Here is an 18,412-nt window from a genome sequence, read left to right on the forward strand (position 1 = left end):
GCAAGTTTAATTATAATGCTTATATTTTGAATGGCAGCCAGCACACTCTCAAACTCATCATACCATGGGTGGTTGGAGGGTGCTCTGGCATGGTTTGCTCCTTTTTTCTCCATCAAACATCTATCGTCCTTATCTCTCCTCCTTTTTTGTGTTTGTTACTCTCTTGTAACACCTCTCAACTTTGGCACTTATATGACCTTATTGTTATAAGTGCCGTAAAATTTTTACTAAAACTCAATACTCAAACCCTCTATTTAGGCCTGGCTTAGGCCACGAGATAGAACCCAGGTGATATTCTCAGACTCGGCTGAAAAGTTTTTAGCTCTCGAACCACACTGTTGACGACCTGTGTCTGTCCATATGAAGCCGGCACTGAGCCTGTGCACCTACCTGTGTCTGTGGTAGAGCCGGTAGGTACTTTGCCATTGCACGCAAAAGACCTAAGTTGGATTCTTGCTTGGAGAGAATTTCTTTCTACTTGCATGGAGAGAGGTATCCCCCTCAACGTGGGTTGGTCCCGATAGACAGGGATGAAGCCGGCCTCCTAAATGATCTAAGTAGTGTCAATGGGGATGGTTTAAAAAAAGGACACAATCATTCATTTTTAACATTTGAGCCTGTGTTCTGTCTAGATGTGACAGATTATATCTCATTCCCACATTTATCCTGTAAGGATCTCTCGGGGGGGGGGCGGCCTCGTGGTCAAGAGGTTACGGTGTTCGCCTCTCATTCAATAGGTCCCGGGTTCGAAACCTGACAGCGACAGAAAATTTTCTTCTCTGAAATGATCTCCTTTCACCTCCTTTCCTGTTCTCTAACCATGTTCTGTCGTCCGCTTTTGTCTCCACTTTCGGCCCGTCCCCACCCCTCTTTGCCCCCTGATCTGGGCTCCCGACTCTTTCTACTTTCTGCAGCATTTTTACTGCTTCTTTTTGGCTACTTCTTACTGGTGTCTTTCAGCTACACCCCTGATCTTATGGTAGGTAAGATCTAACACCAAGCCTTCTCGGATAAGGGTGAAAACCTCGGAGATCCTGTGTGCAAGTTACGCATGATAAGAGTAAGCTTCAGCCGCCACCGGAGTAAAATTCAAAATTAATTCCTACTAAAATTGAAAAATATTTAATGTGTCCCGTATGCTCTTCTTATGACCTTGGCCTTATGCAGTTTCGAGCACCCTAAAACACTTTTTTTTTTAAACACCGAAAAAATCCCACTCAGTTTTTACATGGGTTCTGCATGGTCTAGACAGATCCCATTCTGGGTTCATGATTATGGACACAACAGGAACAGCAATGTCTCAAGTGAATCCAATATAATCAGTCCTCAGTAACGAGAGCTCTGCAGAGGCCTACTTTTTTCCTTTCTCTCTTTTACTATTTGTCTCTCTCTCGCTTTTTCTCCCTGCACTAAATTGCCATAGACTTCTCTTTGAGTTGAACTTGAAATTACAAAAGGAAAAAAAAATGAACTCATGTTGAGGTGATTAAGATATTGTATTAAATTAGCAGATTATCCCATTTGCAATATCAGATACAATAGAAAGAGAGAGAGGGAGAAGAAAAATGAATAAGGTGTGTAACTATAATGATGATACAACATGCTCAGAGCTTTAGTTTTGTAACAAAGTGAGACAACAGCGTAACACATACACGCTTATCTGACATTTCCAAGCATAGGCGCCAAAAACACAAGAGAAAAATAAAACCAAAAAAACATTTTTAATACTCAAGCCATATATTATTCTGTAAATATTCTGCTTGGAACCTTTCTTAAATTTCATGTGAACTTTCCCTACTTGGAAATTTGAGGTAAGAAACTGCTTCTTCAAATTGGTAGGGAATTGAAAAATCAGTCAACAGATCACTTCCTGATTTTTAAAAAAATATATTGAAATCACAAAAACTGTAACATTTTAAGTAACATTTTTAACTCCTACATCTCTTTAGAGAAAAATAATTTCATTTGTGATCTGCCATGTGAATGATGGATTCTTTAGAAAACGTTTGATATCAACTTGATACTTGTCTTAACTTACACAACAGAAAGCCCCTCAATTCCTGACGACTCAAGTACCGGGAGTCAGTGACCTTGACGTTACCTTCTGTTTGTCCAACAATATGACAACTAAAGAACTAACACTTACTAACAGTCTGCGTGTCTTAGACAAAAGTGGTACATGAAAACTTTTGTAAAGAAAAGTGAAAATTTCAGACTTAAAAGATTTATCCCGTGTAGGGCAAAATCAACATTTTTTTTTCTCAATTGACAAAACACAAAAACTTATGAGACAAGATGCAGCAACAGTTCATTTCATTTTCCAAACACTCAAGACTAAAAAAAATCACTGTTAAAGTTGGAAAATATACCATTTTTCTTGATATTTTAGAAACGAAGTACAAAAGCTTACCAAAGTTCCAGAAGTATCGAAACAGTAATCTACATTTAAGTAGAAATGATGACCTTTAAAACATTAGTTTGTTTACAAACCTTATTGTAAAATTTTATCACGTTTTGTGCTGGAAATACATGCCCCAAAATTATATCTTCAAGAGCAATATTACATTTCTGATCCAGATTTGTAGCCCACACAAAAGGAAAAAGCGACTTCAAATATGGAATCGTACATTGACGGAGCAAATGGACAAACAATTAATTATTGCACAAAAACAAAATTATGTTGACCCCCGTCCTTGAACTTGAACAAGGAAGAAACAATCCAGTCAAAATAAGGTCACAAATAAACCAGTAATGAACATACAGACCTACATTTTTGTCGGTTGCAAGGAGCAAAATCAGAAAATCACTTCATTATTTTTCATTTCCAAAGTAAAAAGAAAAAGCATGAAGAATTCAGGGTGCCACATACATTTTCCAACAATACTTCCAAAGACCACAAAAATCGCAGGAAAAGAAAAAAAATCTTGACCATCTCACTGTATAAAAGAAACGATAAAAAAAATTTATGTTGACAAATTCCCAGAAAAATAAATAGCACCCTTTAACATTTTCCTTCGTCATTTCTTGTTACAACATGATATAAATATTTGAGATATAATCTAACTATTCAATATTCTGGTGACTTTTAGAGTGTGAGTCACTAGAGGGGCATGCTGGTTAAAGAAAAAGTAATACCAGAAAGAAGGCTCTTTAACTTAAATACCTGCACTTCAAATCCAGGTCAGAGAATCTAGGTGAGCTTTTAACTCCAAAAAAAGCTGAACAGAAACGTTTAGAGCTGAAATTCATTTTTAAAAAAAATTATTACATTAATTGTATGACTACGTGTTCATTTGATAAAAAGTGTTTCATGGCTTGTATGACAGCAAAACTACTGAATCATTTGCTGTTTCTCAAAAGTACAATGAGGAAAGTCCAATGAGGACCCCATTCCCAAAATACAAACACACATGCACACAAACACACACACACACAAACACACACACATGCACACCCCAGGTGAAAGGACATGCCTTAAAAAAAACCCCGACTTCTTTTTCCTCCATCATCCCAACTCATAAGGTAACAACTGTTATCTGCGTGATAGCCACTCTGAGTCAGTGCCACAACAATCAAACGGAGACTGAACAAAAGGCATAATTCTGGAAATCATGCATGTAGATCATAGCAAGAACTACCAGACAAAGCCACATATATCAACACTTAGTACTTAGTGACCTTCTGGGAGACACCGAATGTCCCTAGGAATGTCTTTCTCACTTCAGAGTTGGCTCAAAGTAAAACAACAAGTCTAACATACACTACAGTCGTCTACGGATGAGTTGATGCTGTCGGGGGGAGTGAAAAAAAGATCAACTCATCCGAAGTTCAACTTAACCGTTGGGATCTTTAAAGAAGAAAAGGTGCTGGGACCCGAGAAAAAGATCAACTTAATTGACCGAAGATCAAATCAAGCAAGTTCAACACAAGTGGAGTTGACTGTATATATGGAAAAAGCATGAAAATAGAACAGTCAGTGGGAACTAGGAGAAGAATAAAAACTGACAGACATCAGAGTAAACAGGCACGCAAAGTCATCCGTGGTTTATATATCCTGGATCTGAGAACTGGATTTGGTTTTGGCCACACATAATTAGACAAGACTCATGGACTTTATACCTTTAATGGTAAAAAGATACTTATAAATCTGCACATTTTCTCAATCTGTCACTGTCACTTGCAACCTTAGAACTCTTGACCCTCTCCTGTATGTGTCATATCAATATAAAGTTTTGTTAATTGTACATGAATATGACCAAAAGCATTTCTTACAGAGAGGGAAAAAAACCCATAAGCCATGGCTTTTTCTCACAATATGTTCTCATCATACATCAACTAACATGCAGTAAAGCAATGACTGAGGGGACAAGTGAATCATTTACACACCTGCAACACTTTTGAAGCTTACCACAAGAAAAGTAAATGAAATAAAGTTAAAATCGGTGACCTGATGACTACAATGTACCACTGACAGAAGTTGTCAATGTGTAAAGTCTTCATCAACAAGTGCAAGAGTGACAACGGACGACGATAAAAAGACAAATCATCGCCTGACAGTACATGTATGTGGTTTTGTGACAACAAGAATGTAACGAACGTCTCGTCGTAGTTGTAGCAGCTTACAGATGCATAAAGACGATATTTGAGATATCGTTAACAAGAAGCATAGATAATGGCACTCTGATGCCACTTGGAGAAAAAGAAAAAAAAACAACAGAGCAAACTTTAGAATTGTAAGAAGGAAAAGTAACAGGATTAAAGCCAGAAATTTATTTGAACATTGACATCAGACTCTATTCTCATTCTTTCATTTACTCCAAAAACCTAATATTTGAATTTGGTGACAAAGAATATTTGGAGCAGTGTTTGTTTAACACAAAAATAAGATATATTTGATAAGATTTATACTGTATATTAAGTGTATTGTATCGACTGAAGAGTGTTATAAGTTATGGCATTTATCAAAACAAGTGAATTCACAATTTCTACGACTTACTACAAGAATGGATTTCCTTCAAAATGGTGGAGGGGAAGAATAAAAAGTGATAAAAACAGGTAATTTAATGCGTTTCCCACTCTCACTGGTACCGATACAATTTATATAATTTAGGAGGCAGGCTGCCTCTGTCAGAACTAACCTCGGTTGAGAGGAATACAACATCCCAGCAGAAACACGTAGACATTTGATAAAATAGATTCCCCCCCAAGAAGGAATTGAACTCGCACCTTTAGCAAGCAACAGCAAAGAGCCTAACCATTACTCCATCGACGCTGGTCACAAAACTCGGTGAGAAGAATACGCAAATTTTAAAAAAATATATTTTTTAAAAAATCACTGCCAAATTCATGCAATTTGTACATGTACAAGTTTTGAAGCATCAAAATTGAACTTCAGGCCACAGAAAAATAAGCTTACCAGTATGATTGCTTTAGGTGTAGACATTTATTTATGGCCTGTGCATATGTGTAGATTGCTTGATGTGGTGGGAATTGACAAGGCTCAAGTCAGATGCTTTTGAGCATTCTGGTCTACCATTTGGGGATAACTAAAGCCCCTTAACTCTTTCCAGGTGCCCAGACAACCAAAAGCTGTCATTACACTATGAGAAAAATGTCTTCAGTGGGCAAATAACATTCCCTTCACGCATCACACAGTTGGTTTGCTCTCGGGAAGTTACAGGGTTGCTACAGGACAAAGTGTTGAAAGGAAACCTAGACCAAAACTAGTCAGCTGTGTGTAAAATAAAGATTGTTTTAATGTTTTAAAAGGCATATTTGAAGAGAACCTAAAAAGCAAAGACTGCAACTAAGTCTAGTCTTCTCAGCGAGGAACCTTTCTCTTTCCAATATCAATCTTTCAAGACAACCACTCGCTTGGAGGTTTTTTATCTCATCTAGATTCATCTATCTGGAACTCTCTCCAACAACATTTGAGGGATACAAAGTCGGAGGCACAATTTAAAATTCATTTGAAAACATACTATACGAAACACCATCTTGATAGTTAGTCCTTCTTATTTATGATATTCTTACGTTCATGTGATGTGCATATTGTCATCAAACGAGACTGTGTTGTGATCATATGAATGACTGCTTATGTGTTATCATTATTCTAAAGAGTGTATGTACTTTGTTTGTTTGTTTGTATGAGTAAAGAGAAGCAAAAGGTAATTAGTGCTGGGAAAAAGTAAGACAAACAGGCGGAAACAACAGAGGGGAAAGTAAAGAAGTAGGACCTACAAGAGGCGCCCTCCAACCACCCACCATGTATTTTGTGTTAAGATGAAGGAGTTGTATAGTATGAGAGTGGGCGCTGTTAAAATGATCTGCATTATCATTATTACAGTCTAGGATACACATATTGAAATCGATGCGCAAATCTTTTCGTTATGAACGAATTACACTATGAATGTATGTGTTTTAATTACAAAGAATATAAATGTTTGAGAAAAAAAATGCAGGAACTGAAAATCTGTTCGCTATGTGTGTGTTTCTTTATGTCCGTGTTTGCTCTGTGCGTGCTAGTGATAGACTGCATTATCACTATTTTCTTAGTGATAGTCAGACTTAGAACTTCTTTGGTGCTTCCTAAAGAGTAAAAATGAACTGGTAGCAGAGCAAAGACGTTTGAACTCATTATGTATAACCTGCAGTGGAAAAAGATTGAATAAAAAGAAATAAATAAAGCTAAAGCTACTTTACAATAGCATAAAGAGCTGACACTGACAGAGTCAAAGCAGGTGACAGAACACAGAACCGAGAGAGTTAAAGCAGAACAACGTAAAGAGCTGAGAGAGTTAAAGCAGATGACAGAACAAAGAGATGAGAGAGTTAAAGCAGGTCGTAACTGAGAAATGTTGCACCCAGTCTGGGAAGGACAGAAAATAGCCCAAACTAATGGCACGCACTCACATAGGGACACACGACTGAGAGGTGAGGTGGATTAGCCAGACAATGACAGAACATTACGGAGAAACTTTCTACGACTGAAGAAATAAATAAACGAAGACCTAAGTATGTCAGATGATAAAGACTGCATAACAGAGAGAGAATTCCTCTTGAAATAAATAAAACAATACATTGTACTCATACACGTGCACTCGAATATCAAATTCCTCATTGTGATCATCATAGAATTTGGATATGAAAATTTGGAGATCACAAACCCACACCTGAAGCACATACATGTAAGAGTAATATGGGAATAAACCAATAAATTAATAAACAAGCAACAATTATATAAACCATAGCATCATGAGGAGGGCTGATGGGACATGACTATGTAATAATTCTAATAAGTGGATGGTCGACTTAGAAATCCTGCTGTGCTATATTGGTGTTCTATTTTCCAGCTCTCCTCTTACAAAGAAAAAACAAACTATTATAGGATCTTTGATAACTGTATAGACTATCTCCTCTCATTGCTAATCAAGACAAAAAGAGCCCTAAACAAGTAGTCAAACCTGTTCTAGATTCTAGCTGTACAAGACAACCACCTGGACAAAAAAAACAAAAAAAAAACCCAAACCAAACCCACTTCCCTACTTTGTGTTTTTAAGGAGAAAAGTGGCCGTATAAGACAAGTGGTCGTCTTAGGCAGGACTGATCAAGATGAAAAAAACAAACCCCATTCTCAACCGAAAGTAGCCGCATTATTGTTTTTGTTGGTGGTGGTTTGCATTTTGTTTGCTATTAAATTTTGTTATTGATTTTGTGCACGGGTGACAATAAAACGAAATGTGTCAGACAAGGAGGACCGAGTGCTATGGTAAAACAAACATATGGGTCGCCACCACTCGAAGAACGAGCGACGCTTCTGTCACAAGTCCATGTTGACGTCCATTGTTACTTTGTTACAGACTGGATAAACAGTGACCACTCATCTCACTAACGATTTGTGTATGAGTTCTGGGCGGGGCTTATGGGTTATGAGGGATCACACGCTCCCCCCACCAGCAGCTGGAAATTGGTACCTATTGGTCAACAGTGGGAGGGGCCTACACAACATGATCGGTTGCAGGGACTACCTAACAACAATGACAGGTGATTAGATTATGACGGCTCGCCCACAATGCCAGGGGTCAATGCACAATTAATGACAAAACGTAATGGAGTCACTAAGGTGACCGTCTAAGACAGGTGTTATTGCTTAGAGTGATAGGGGTTGTGTGTTAAAATATGGTGGCCACGGCCGCGTTGGACAGGTGCCCGTTTTACACAGTTAAATTATATAGAAAAAACGCAAGGGGGGAAATGGAAAGTGGCCGTTTGTACAGGTAGCCGTCTTATAGAGGTGGCTGTCAGGGCAGGTTCGACTGTATTACAACAATACTGTCCAAGGCGATCATCTGTCTAAGAAGACAACTTTTCTCCTCAACAATGGGTGGTCTCTTGGACAGGTTCAACTATACCAAATATATAAATGTTTGCTTCCCACAATTGTTCATTCAGTAAATCTAAAACTAAACCTACGCACACAACACATTCACAGAAGTATGATGAGACAGTCATCCACTCTATTAATAGAGCTTCATGCGACTGCACCACAGAAAGGATGGGGGCCATACGACTGACAATGTGAAATGGTATAGGTTAAACATTTTATCAACACTGTTAGGTTATTCAAGAGGTGGTGAAATATTATGATGCATTGTTATAGTTGACTAAAAACTGAACACATAATTTTCCTCTCTCATTTATATCTGTCACTTGAAACAGACATTTCATGACAGAAGTCAATGACTTTCAACTAGGCTGTTGATGATTCCATCCTTTAGCGAAAAAACACTCTGCCAAAAAAAGTTGGCGCTAACGATCTCTGACATACCTACGAAAAACAAACTGTAATATATAGAACTATAGAACTAACAACTCTTGCAAGTACAGAAACTTTTGGCAACAAAGAGTTAAACTTGACAGGCATTTAAAGTAACCTACTGACTACATTCACCTGCACCAGAAATTACACTTAACATATCTCCACACAACCACATTCTCTCAAATGTCATTTCCACATGTGCAAGAGCATATTTATGTACACGAAACACACAGCTCATCACCAAAATCGGTGTTGTAGAGCCTGAAACAACCAGAAACAAACAGAATCATCACAAGAAAGCCCAACTTTTGTACAAGAAGTTACCAGGTAACCCATGAGTCTCAGAACTCGAAGAAAGGAATGTTTGCAACACCAGTCACAAGCTATACACAGAGCTGTGCTTCAACGGAGAACAGCCAACCACAAGTGCGGACCAAAACAATTTATGTATTCACATATATATATATATATTTAATTTATATATATATAAATATACATCAATCAATAATGTATATCAACATATATATCAGATATACAAATACAAATGCATAAACTCAGAAAAAAAAGCTCTACAAATTTATAGAGCAAACACATTTTTTTAAACAAGGACATATGGCGAGTGATGTGTATTCAAACTCACCTATATAGAGCCTTGTGCTAATGATGGTGGTATATTCCTTCACTCTAGTGACATATGCTTACAATGGAGACATTTCCCTTTGATAGTGATGTATGCTAACAAGAGCTGTATTTCGTTGTCGGAAGTAAAGCTGATCTCTTTATTTGTTTTTGTTTTGAAAAAGGTGCAAAGTTAAAATACTGTGCTCAACTTGCTTGTTTGAGTTGACTAGATTTCACATATGTTTGGAGGGAGAGGGGGCACAGGGAGACATAGAGAGAGAGAGAGAGAGAGAAAGAGAGAGAGAAAGAGAGAGGAGAGAGAGAGATAGGAGGCAGAGAGAAAGAGAGAGCAAAAGAAAAGGGAGAAAGAGAAATCGAGGGAACAAGACCATCTTTAATACCATCTCCAACAGTGTTGTATGTCTCAGCTGTGATTACCAAGACTTCTCTTTCTCTCATATTCATGAGAGCATGTCTCAGAAAACTTGTAGCTATAGATATCTTCCTTACCAACCACAAATCACACAAAGAAATACCACTGAATCTGCTCTAACGACCACCTGTCCAAACAACCACATCACCCTTGTATTTTTTCTCTATCATAATGAGACTGCCCAAAAACACCCTCTATTTAAGACAGCTTTTCTCATCGACAATGGGTGGTCACCTTAGATAGGACCAACTGTATTCCAGTGCATTCTCTTCTTCTTACCACAGAGACATTTGCTGCAGAAAAAGAAACCCCAACTCTTTGAGTGAGGAAAATGTAGGTCGGATGAAAGCAGCTCATTAGTACTTGTTGATTAATTATTCAGCTCCCCTTTGGGAAAGACAGAACTGTTGGTCACTGACGATCAAGACAAGACTGTCGATAACTGTAGATACTTGTTCTAACTGTTATTGTGTCTTTAAATAAAATCACTTGGAGCCTGATCCAGTCCCCATATTCTGATGCAGAAAGAAATGGACCCAAGACATCCACTTTGGAAATCACAACTAGCACATTTATATTTATACCACTCTCTCAATACACGCACAAAAAAATAGAGATACCGATATGTATAAACTATCAAAGAGATAGACTATCTGTCTGGCACAGATTCCATTCCAAACTCTTCTCTTTATCCTGTCGGTATTTACGCACCAGTGTCATTGTCACTTCAAATATTTAAACCTTTGTACTGTAGCAACTGATCCAGAACTCACAAATCAGGTTTAACTTCATGTACAAATAGAAACATTATGAGCGAGAATTTTTGCGTGTGGACTATTGGGTGCATCATTAATGCAAAGAGCCATGATAACCATGACATACAGGTTATTGTTGAGCAGAGAACAGTTTTCAGAGAAAAACAAATTAACACATTAACACATGCAGAAGAAAGTAACGGGCAAAATACAAGCAAACAAATTAACATCAAAGTGGAAGAAGATATAAACATGAGACGTCAGTGGCAATCACACAATCGAAGCAACAGGAACTTGTGAACTGGCAAGCATCATAAATTGCATCAGAAATAGACCGGAATAAGCATTACTTACTGTTAAACAAGTGAAAAAAGTTTGAAAATAAAAAAGACACAAATTTTTAAAAAGAAAAGAAAATTTCACTTCATATTGAGCAGCTTTACAACACAGAAGCAGTGATAAATAATGAGTAACAAATTAACAGCGCACTTCTTAAAATACAACAAAATTGGGTACCAAAATGTGAGAGAACTGTGTACGACAGAGACAACACTTGATACCATTTATTTCTCTCTTCACTTTCTTTTGGTGTTTTTCTCAATGAACAAATATAAACATCAAGCGAAAGAAAAAAAAAAGCAAACTGTCAACAACAAAAGAGTAAACAATTGTGAAAAGTCACACATTTCAGGGGGTGGGGGACAGAGAATAACATGAGGAGAGGAAATCAATCTCTGAACCACGAGGGTCTTAAACAGGCTAAAAATAATTAAAAAACACCTCAACATAAAGTCTCATTTTTGCAAAAGTTTGTTAATGTCAATTCAAGAGCACCTGGTTGTAATACAATGCTGGCCCTTTTGAGGTAAAAATAACTTCTCAACAAGTAAGTTTAGTGACTGAATCTTACTCACATAAAAACGATACTTCCAAATCCTCTGTTCATTCTATGGCATTTGTGTGCTAAGAGAACTTGCTGACCAATCCCAAGAGCGATACTTTAAGGTACAAAATAAAATTTAACGTACCAGAAAGATGTACAAGAAACATTCTATAACTAAGGAGGTATGTTCTGTTCTCCTAGGGCTGAGTGTCTGCTCTCTGTAGCCTGAGGTAAAAAAAAAAAAACCCAAAAAAAAACAACTGACCGAATCACACACAAAGTTCTTCCACAAAGTGGGAGTAACCTTAGGACTAGACATTCTGCTTAGCTTGTAGGAATTGCGTAGAGGAAACAATTTTTCTATGCTTAGAGAAAAAACGACTAGAGATGTTCCCAACAAAACAAACAAACAGAGTTTCAGTCTCAGATAAAGAGAAGCACAAGGCCAAGACATCAAATATTCGGCACAGGGGACTACACAGAAATGGTAAAAAAAGTGTGGGAGCGTTTTAAAAAATTGGGGAGGGGGGGGGGAGTAACTACTGAAGCAAAGGCAAGACTGAGGTAAGAAGCAATGCAAAGAGGCAATAAAACAGAACTGTGACACATTGCCTGGCAGATGCTTCCCCGACTCGGCAGTTCTTTATTCCATCTCCTTGAGGAATGTTTAACTTAAACGGCCTTATCTCTGGCCACTTTCACCATGCAAGACCACGGATCAATACAAAACACAAATCTAAAACAGGCGAACCAAAATGAATAATAACAGCAGAACAAAGCACTGCGACTGTGCGCAAATGATAGTACTGGACCATGACTTGAGGATGGATGTTGTTTCTTTTTTAAAATTCATTCTTTTTTATTTGAGCAAGTGAATACAGCAGACATACAACCTTGACCAAGTTGCAGTACAGAGAATGGGGAAAAGAAAACCACGCAGAGCCGGGAGCATGGGGATAGGGTCATTGTGGTAGGTGGCTTAAAATGCTTTTTTTAATTTTATTTTTTTTATTGTTTGTTTGTAACTCGGAGTGTAACCTCTGGGCAACAACAAACTAATGAGGTAAGATACTGGTCATGACTAATGAGCTGAGATATTTGAAAAAAACAACCCAAGCAAGACTTATGCCTGACACAGCCGCCTCCAAGGTAACTGTCAAACCAGTCCTTCCAACACCCTTGTCTAGTCAACAGCAGAATCCTGCTAAACTATCATTTTCGGGTCAACGTCAGGTACCGAGGGTAGGGTAGAAGAGGGGCTAAATTTGATCTTTAAACACTGAAACATCGATGGTACCACAGTCTGGCATAATAAACTACCATATTTTGATGACAACAAGGTACTACTTTTTTTCATAAAATATATAGCCATGAAGCTTATAATTTTGCAAAGCATAAACGTATATCTAATAATAAAATAATGCTTTCTTGTAGGAACATTACAGCTCGGTCCATAAAAAAGCATCATTCTTGAAACTTAAAAAAAAAAAGCTCACAATCAACCCACCATGGCAGACCACAATCACTCACAACTTGAGCAAATTGGGTACAGTGTGGGGGGTGGTGTGGTAACATCTTTATAGCTAAAATACAGAAGAGTGTTTCTAAGTGCTCCGCTTAACAGGTAGGGGAAAATATTGTTTTATGTATTATATATTCCTCTAAATCTATAGCACCTTAAAAGTGGAAAAAATTCAGATTTAAAATATTTGTTAGGTCTATCTTTTATTTTGAAGCAAGCATATTGCAGCCTGCAAAACAGTACCTGAAATTTTGAAATGAGCTATGCAAAAGCAACAGCTTACAAGAGCACCAGGAGTGGCAGTTACAAAGCTGTGTTACTTTACACATCATGACATCAGTAACAACCTTGACGGAACAATGCTAATAATAACAGGTTCGCTAAATATATGGTTTAAAAATGAGATTTCTGTTTCTCACAAACATTCATCAGGAATACAACTCGTAACAAAAAAACAATTGAGAGTCATCGACTTACAAAGCTGCACTCAAGCATGTCCTTCTTCCAGTTTGTAAACAAAAAAAACAAACGAGCAAACAACTTCTGAAGTCACCGCACTCTCAAGACGCGTGCGGGGTTTTAGATTCAACATTTACGACAAATCTCCATAACAAATCTCTTAACCATAACATCATGTGACAATCTGACGATGGACTGGGAAAAGACACAACCGACCAAACAAACCAAGGTGGTGTCAAAACCAGCAATATTCTGGCAACATACGCTAGCAAGGGTTCAAGTCTCATCACATTTATCCCACAATTCTCACTCTGTAACCAGCTGGGCCATTAAATTAACAGCTTACAGGATGAGCTCACAGTGACATTTCCTTCACGAAAAAAAAGGTTCTACCCGCTTGTCTTGCAGCCACTCCACACTGATATGCTACTAAAAATTAGTAGCTTTCGAAAACTGATTTTTTCAAAGCCAAATGACTCCATGGCACGACCTTTGACTTTAGCAGGTCGCAGGATACTCCAGGCTCTTGGGGAACACGGCTTTGAGGTAATATACTGGACGAACCTTGCAGAAGGCCGTAAGTAATGTCCTTCGCTTGAAATTGTGAGAACTCTTGTGGGGTTCTTAATCAATGCCTCCGTCACTTTTCTCACACACACATGCACAAACAGTCTCACACACATACATACACATGCATACACAAACACACACACCCATCCGTTCATGTGCACATACACTGACACACACACACACACAAAAATCAATCAGACACATGAGAAAAGGTTTTACTGCACCCTATAACAACATAGGGGAAGAAGACGACTTTTTTGGCTCCATGTCACAAGTCACAAGGCCTTTTTCAGCCACAGCCATTCAAATTAGCGCCTGAAATGGGTACAAATTCATTAAATTAACAAAACAGGAGAGAGAACTGGTGTCCTTCAGGGAAAGAGTGAGCGACGAACCGCGGCCCTCCCTCCCTCAATCATTTGTGCATAGTGCTGGTGATCCTGAAGTACTGGACAAACTTGGAGACGAGACCCACGATGAAGAACCACAGGTTTCGGGCAAACTGCGACTTGGCGATGAGCACACGCCACAGTACGACGGCCACGGACATGTTGAACAGGTACCGGATGATCCGCAGCCTGAGGGAAGACAATTACAGCTGGTTAATTTTTTTTTTTTAAAAGCAAATCGGTATGGTTTTATGTTCTAACGGTATAGAAAAAACCATGACAAATCGGTGGTGTGTTATGCTCTAACTGTGGAAGAAATAGTTTTTTGGTTTGTTTTTTTCTAAAAGCTAAAAAACCGTTGCGGTGGTCCATCTGCAGGTTTGTAGTCAGCATGCACAGTAAATAGTATCTATGTGATGTAGGTGAACCTTGACGTCGCCTCTCACTCTCATCATTTCAATCAGAAGGGGTTTACTTTGGGGGGGGGGGGGGGGGGTTGAAATTAATGGAGTAAGGACCGGCAAGAGTTCAACTGGATACAGCACAAAGGCATGACCACTGTGATAAGGTTGTGTCAAAGAGGTTATATAAAATAATACTAGAGCTCACAGTAGTGATGTCACATGTGTCAGACATGGAGGGGGCGGGGCCTTCTTACCCTCATTGGTATTGTTGGCGTGCCCCCATTTACGTGAACAATCTGAGCCCTCACCCAGCTCCCCACGAGTTCTAGTATATTAAACACCACCCTGCCTCCATATTCCAGTGCAAGCTTGTAGATTTCCTCCTAAGACTGCCGAGACGTCTCCACTTGAGTCTCGAAAAGTACTCACTCGTCTGTTGAACTGCATATGTCTTACCCTTGAGGTTCAGCGTCCCAGAGTGGGCACACGCAGTCCCCATTCATTTACGCGGGGGGACATCACTGCCACGAACTCTAGTACTAAATATAACCTCTTTGGGTTGTGTTAGCCCTGTCAGCAAAGGTACAGGCCTATAGAACGGTGCTTTTAGCTTTTCTCGTGGAGTTCCCCTTACGTACACAGAGACAATATAAACAGAAAAAAAAGTGTGTGTGAGCGTGTGTATGTGTGTGCGTGCGCACACACATGTACCCCCGCATGGTGTGTGTGCACGCGTGGTGTGTATGTGTGTGTGGTGTGTGCACGTGCGTAGTGTGTGTGTGAGGATGGTAGCAAAACTATTCACAAACAAATAAAAATCTTACTTGCGCACGTGTGCTCGGGCCGCAGGCAATCCAGACAGATCCTCGTTCAGCACGTACTTCTTGGCCCCCATACAGTAGTTCTCGATGTACGTCGGCCAGTGGAGGGGCTTCGGGTCAAAGTAGAACATCTGACGAGTAAAGACAAATATTTATTCACAACCACGCATGACTATTTGCTACTTTGTCTTCTGAGATAAAGACAAGAACGTCAACAAAATGATGGAGACATGCCTGTACTGAAGGAAAAGTGAAAAAAACAACAACCCTCAAACAAAAACAAAAAAACAACAAAAGACAAAAACCCCTAAAAACACCACACAAAAAGACACCAACAAGAAAACAACAAAAACAAACAAAAGAAACATAAAAAACAATAATAATAATAATAAAAGCAGCATAAATGGTCACGATCATATGAAAGATAAGTAACTTTGTTTGATCTTGCTAAACATTGCGAGAAAAAACATAAGATAATATAAGATAAGATACACCTTTCTTGTCCTGATCCTGGCACACTAGTCCGGTGTTTTACCACGTACACACACACACACACGCACACACAGGCATATGCATGCACATGTGCACACCCATATACAAACACACTCTTCCTTCATACATGAGGGAGTTACTCATTTTTCTCGCGATATTGGGGGTGAAATGACAAACAAAAAAAACCCCAAAAAAAGGAAAGAAAAAAGATTTTCAAAAAGAAAAGAAAAAGAAAGAAAAAGTAGAGAAAAAAAGAGATATCGAACCTTTTGGTCCAAGGGTGTGAGCTGGTGTTTGAGCATGTCGTGGTTGGTGCTGGACCACTGCCACTCGTTGCAGGTGAAGAACTTGAGAACATCGATCGAGCGGTGCAGCTTGTTGTACAGCCTCACCATGCTGTTGAGAGAGGGGGGAGAAAGATGGGTTAGAAGATTAGAAGACAAAATCATTTTTTTTCTTAGCTTAATCATTAGGAAGGTGTGCTGAAAAAATGAGTTACTTCTCAGATTTTAGCCTTATAGAAATTGATACATCAACTTTATAGGTGGCATTTGTACAATTTGTATGTATGGAATAACTAGCTGGGTTCCCCGTTCGATGAACGGACTCAAAAAGAATCGATCGTCAAGTCATAGTTGGATCAGCGCAGGCACTCTTTGTGAACAGAAGCCTCATTTGTTTACAATGGCGTCTTAGAAAAAGGACTTTCCCAAGAATAGATCTAAACGAAACTAAAGAAAAATTGAAAATTAAACTACCATGACTTCAGACTCCTCAGTAAAACTGTGCACCCTTTAAACGATTCTGAACCATCATTTTTTTTTTCAAATTAGAAAGTTAAGTGGTTTCGAAGTTTTAGGCAGCCAAAGAGACGACCTTTCACAAATATAATATGTATAGATAAAAGATACGGTAGACTTGAACAAAACGGCATCACTTGAAAATCTATAAATCCGACCCCAGTGTGGAATCTTAGGCCGATATCTCCATTCTTGGATCGCCAGAAGTAACTCATTTTGTCAGCACACCTCACATTTATCTTAGCTTGAACAGAAGTCTTGCAGAATTAGGTTCATTGTTTGATGGTTACATTGTTGTGAGGATCTAGGCGCCTGCACTTCAGTTCATTAATTTGAGTGTGGACACGCACAATAGGGAACAGGGAGGGAGAAAGGGTGGAATGAATGGGTGAGAGAGAGAGAGAGAAAGTCAAAGGGAAAGGTATAAAAAGAAATTCTTATAATTGCACGCGGGGTTGAGTAAATGGAATTATACAGCATCAATTCTGTGCTTTAAAAAAAACCAACAACCCAAAAACCCAACACATTATCACAACAAACTCAAATTCCTCAAAATGAGCGAGAATTTTTGCGTGTCATAACGTCCACTCACCGTGGCTTCTTGCCCATCATCCTGTAGGCCAGGTCGATCATGTAAGCCGGGATCAGGTGACTCACGCACGTCCAGTACTCGTGCAGGAAACTGGGGGGAAACACGACAGGTATTGTGAGTTTGAGTAAAGAGAAGCGTATCATGCAGTAACAGTCATTTAGCGTTTGGGAAAAAAACCCTGAAAAGACAGGAAGAAACAAAGAGGGAAAATAAAGAAGTAGGACTTACCCGTGGTGCCCCATCAATCATTCACACAGGCGCCAATGAGTGAAAATTTTCGTATAAATAAAAAGAACAAGAAAACCCTGATTCTTTCAGGCTAATTTATGATATTTTTAAAACATTAAAACAATGTCATTATTGACAGCAAGCCAGCCACGAGAGCCTACAACACCAGGCACTCAGGCTATAAAGGAAGAGCAAGGCCACGCAAAAGGTGGATTGAGGGTGTCATGGAAACCCTGAGAAAACATAATATCACAACTGAAAGAGCTGTGGAGTTGGCCTACCATAGAAAACTGCATCTCCCCTCGATGCTCAACGGCAACAGAGGATAAAAGAGTAAAAGTAAATGTAAGTAAAGTCATCATAGCTCTTAATTTAAAACATTTTTTTTCAATTCTCTGCAATCATTGGCATCCAAATGTCCTCATTCTTAATGTCAATACCGAACATATGTTTGTTTGTTTGTTTGAGTAAAGAGAGGCACATCGACACAATGACGGTCATTTAATGCTGGGGAAAAGTAATGTTTTGGTAAGTGTTTTTACGGCGCTCGCAACTGCATAGGTCAAATGAGCGCGCGGGACACACCTAATACTTTTAGTTGGTAGGAAATTTTGAATTTTGCCCG

The 18,412-nt window shown here is 38.8% G+C and overlaps 1 protein-coding gene across 2 annotated transcripts in view; it reads right to left on the reverse strand.

Moving 5' to 3' along the window:
- Positions 1–12,362: 12,362 nt before the first annotated feature.
- The window catches only part of LOC101853321 (fatty acyl-CoA reductase 1), a gene marked incomplete in the record, with an annotated part of 59,706 nt that continues 53,656 nt past the window's right edge, over positions 12,363–18,412 (reverse strand). For both annotated transcript variants that reach the window (XM_035970038.1, XM_005099443.3), the window contains 4 exon segments: positions 12,363–14,639; positions 15,679–15,806; positions 16,434–16,563; positions 17,560–17,649. In XM_035970038.1, the coding sequence (XP_035825931.1) occupies positions 14,477–14,639; positions 15,679–15,806; positions 16,434–16,563; positions 17,560–17,649 (511 nt within the window).

This window comes from Aplysia californica, unplaced genomic scaffold (genome assembly GCF_000002075.1).
Source record: "Aplysia californica isolate F4 #8 unplaced genomic scaffold, AplCal3.0 scaffold00213, whole genome shotgun sequence".
In the NCBI taxonomy this organism is placed as follows: domain Eukaryota; kingdom Metazoa; phylum Mollusca; class Gastropoda; order Aplysiida; family Aplysiidae; genus Aplysia; species Aplysia californica.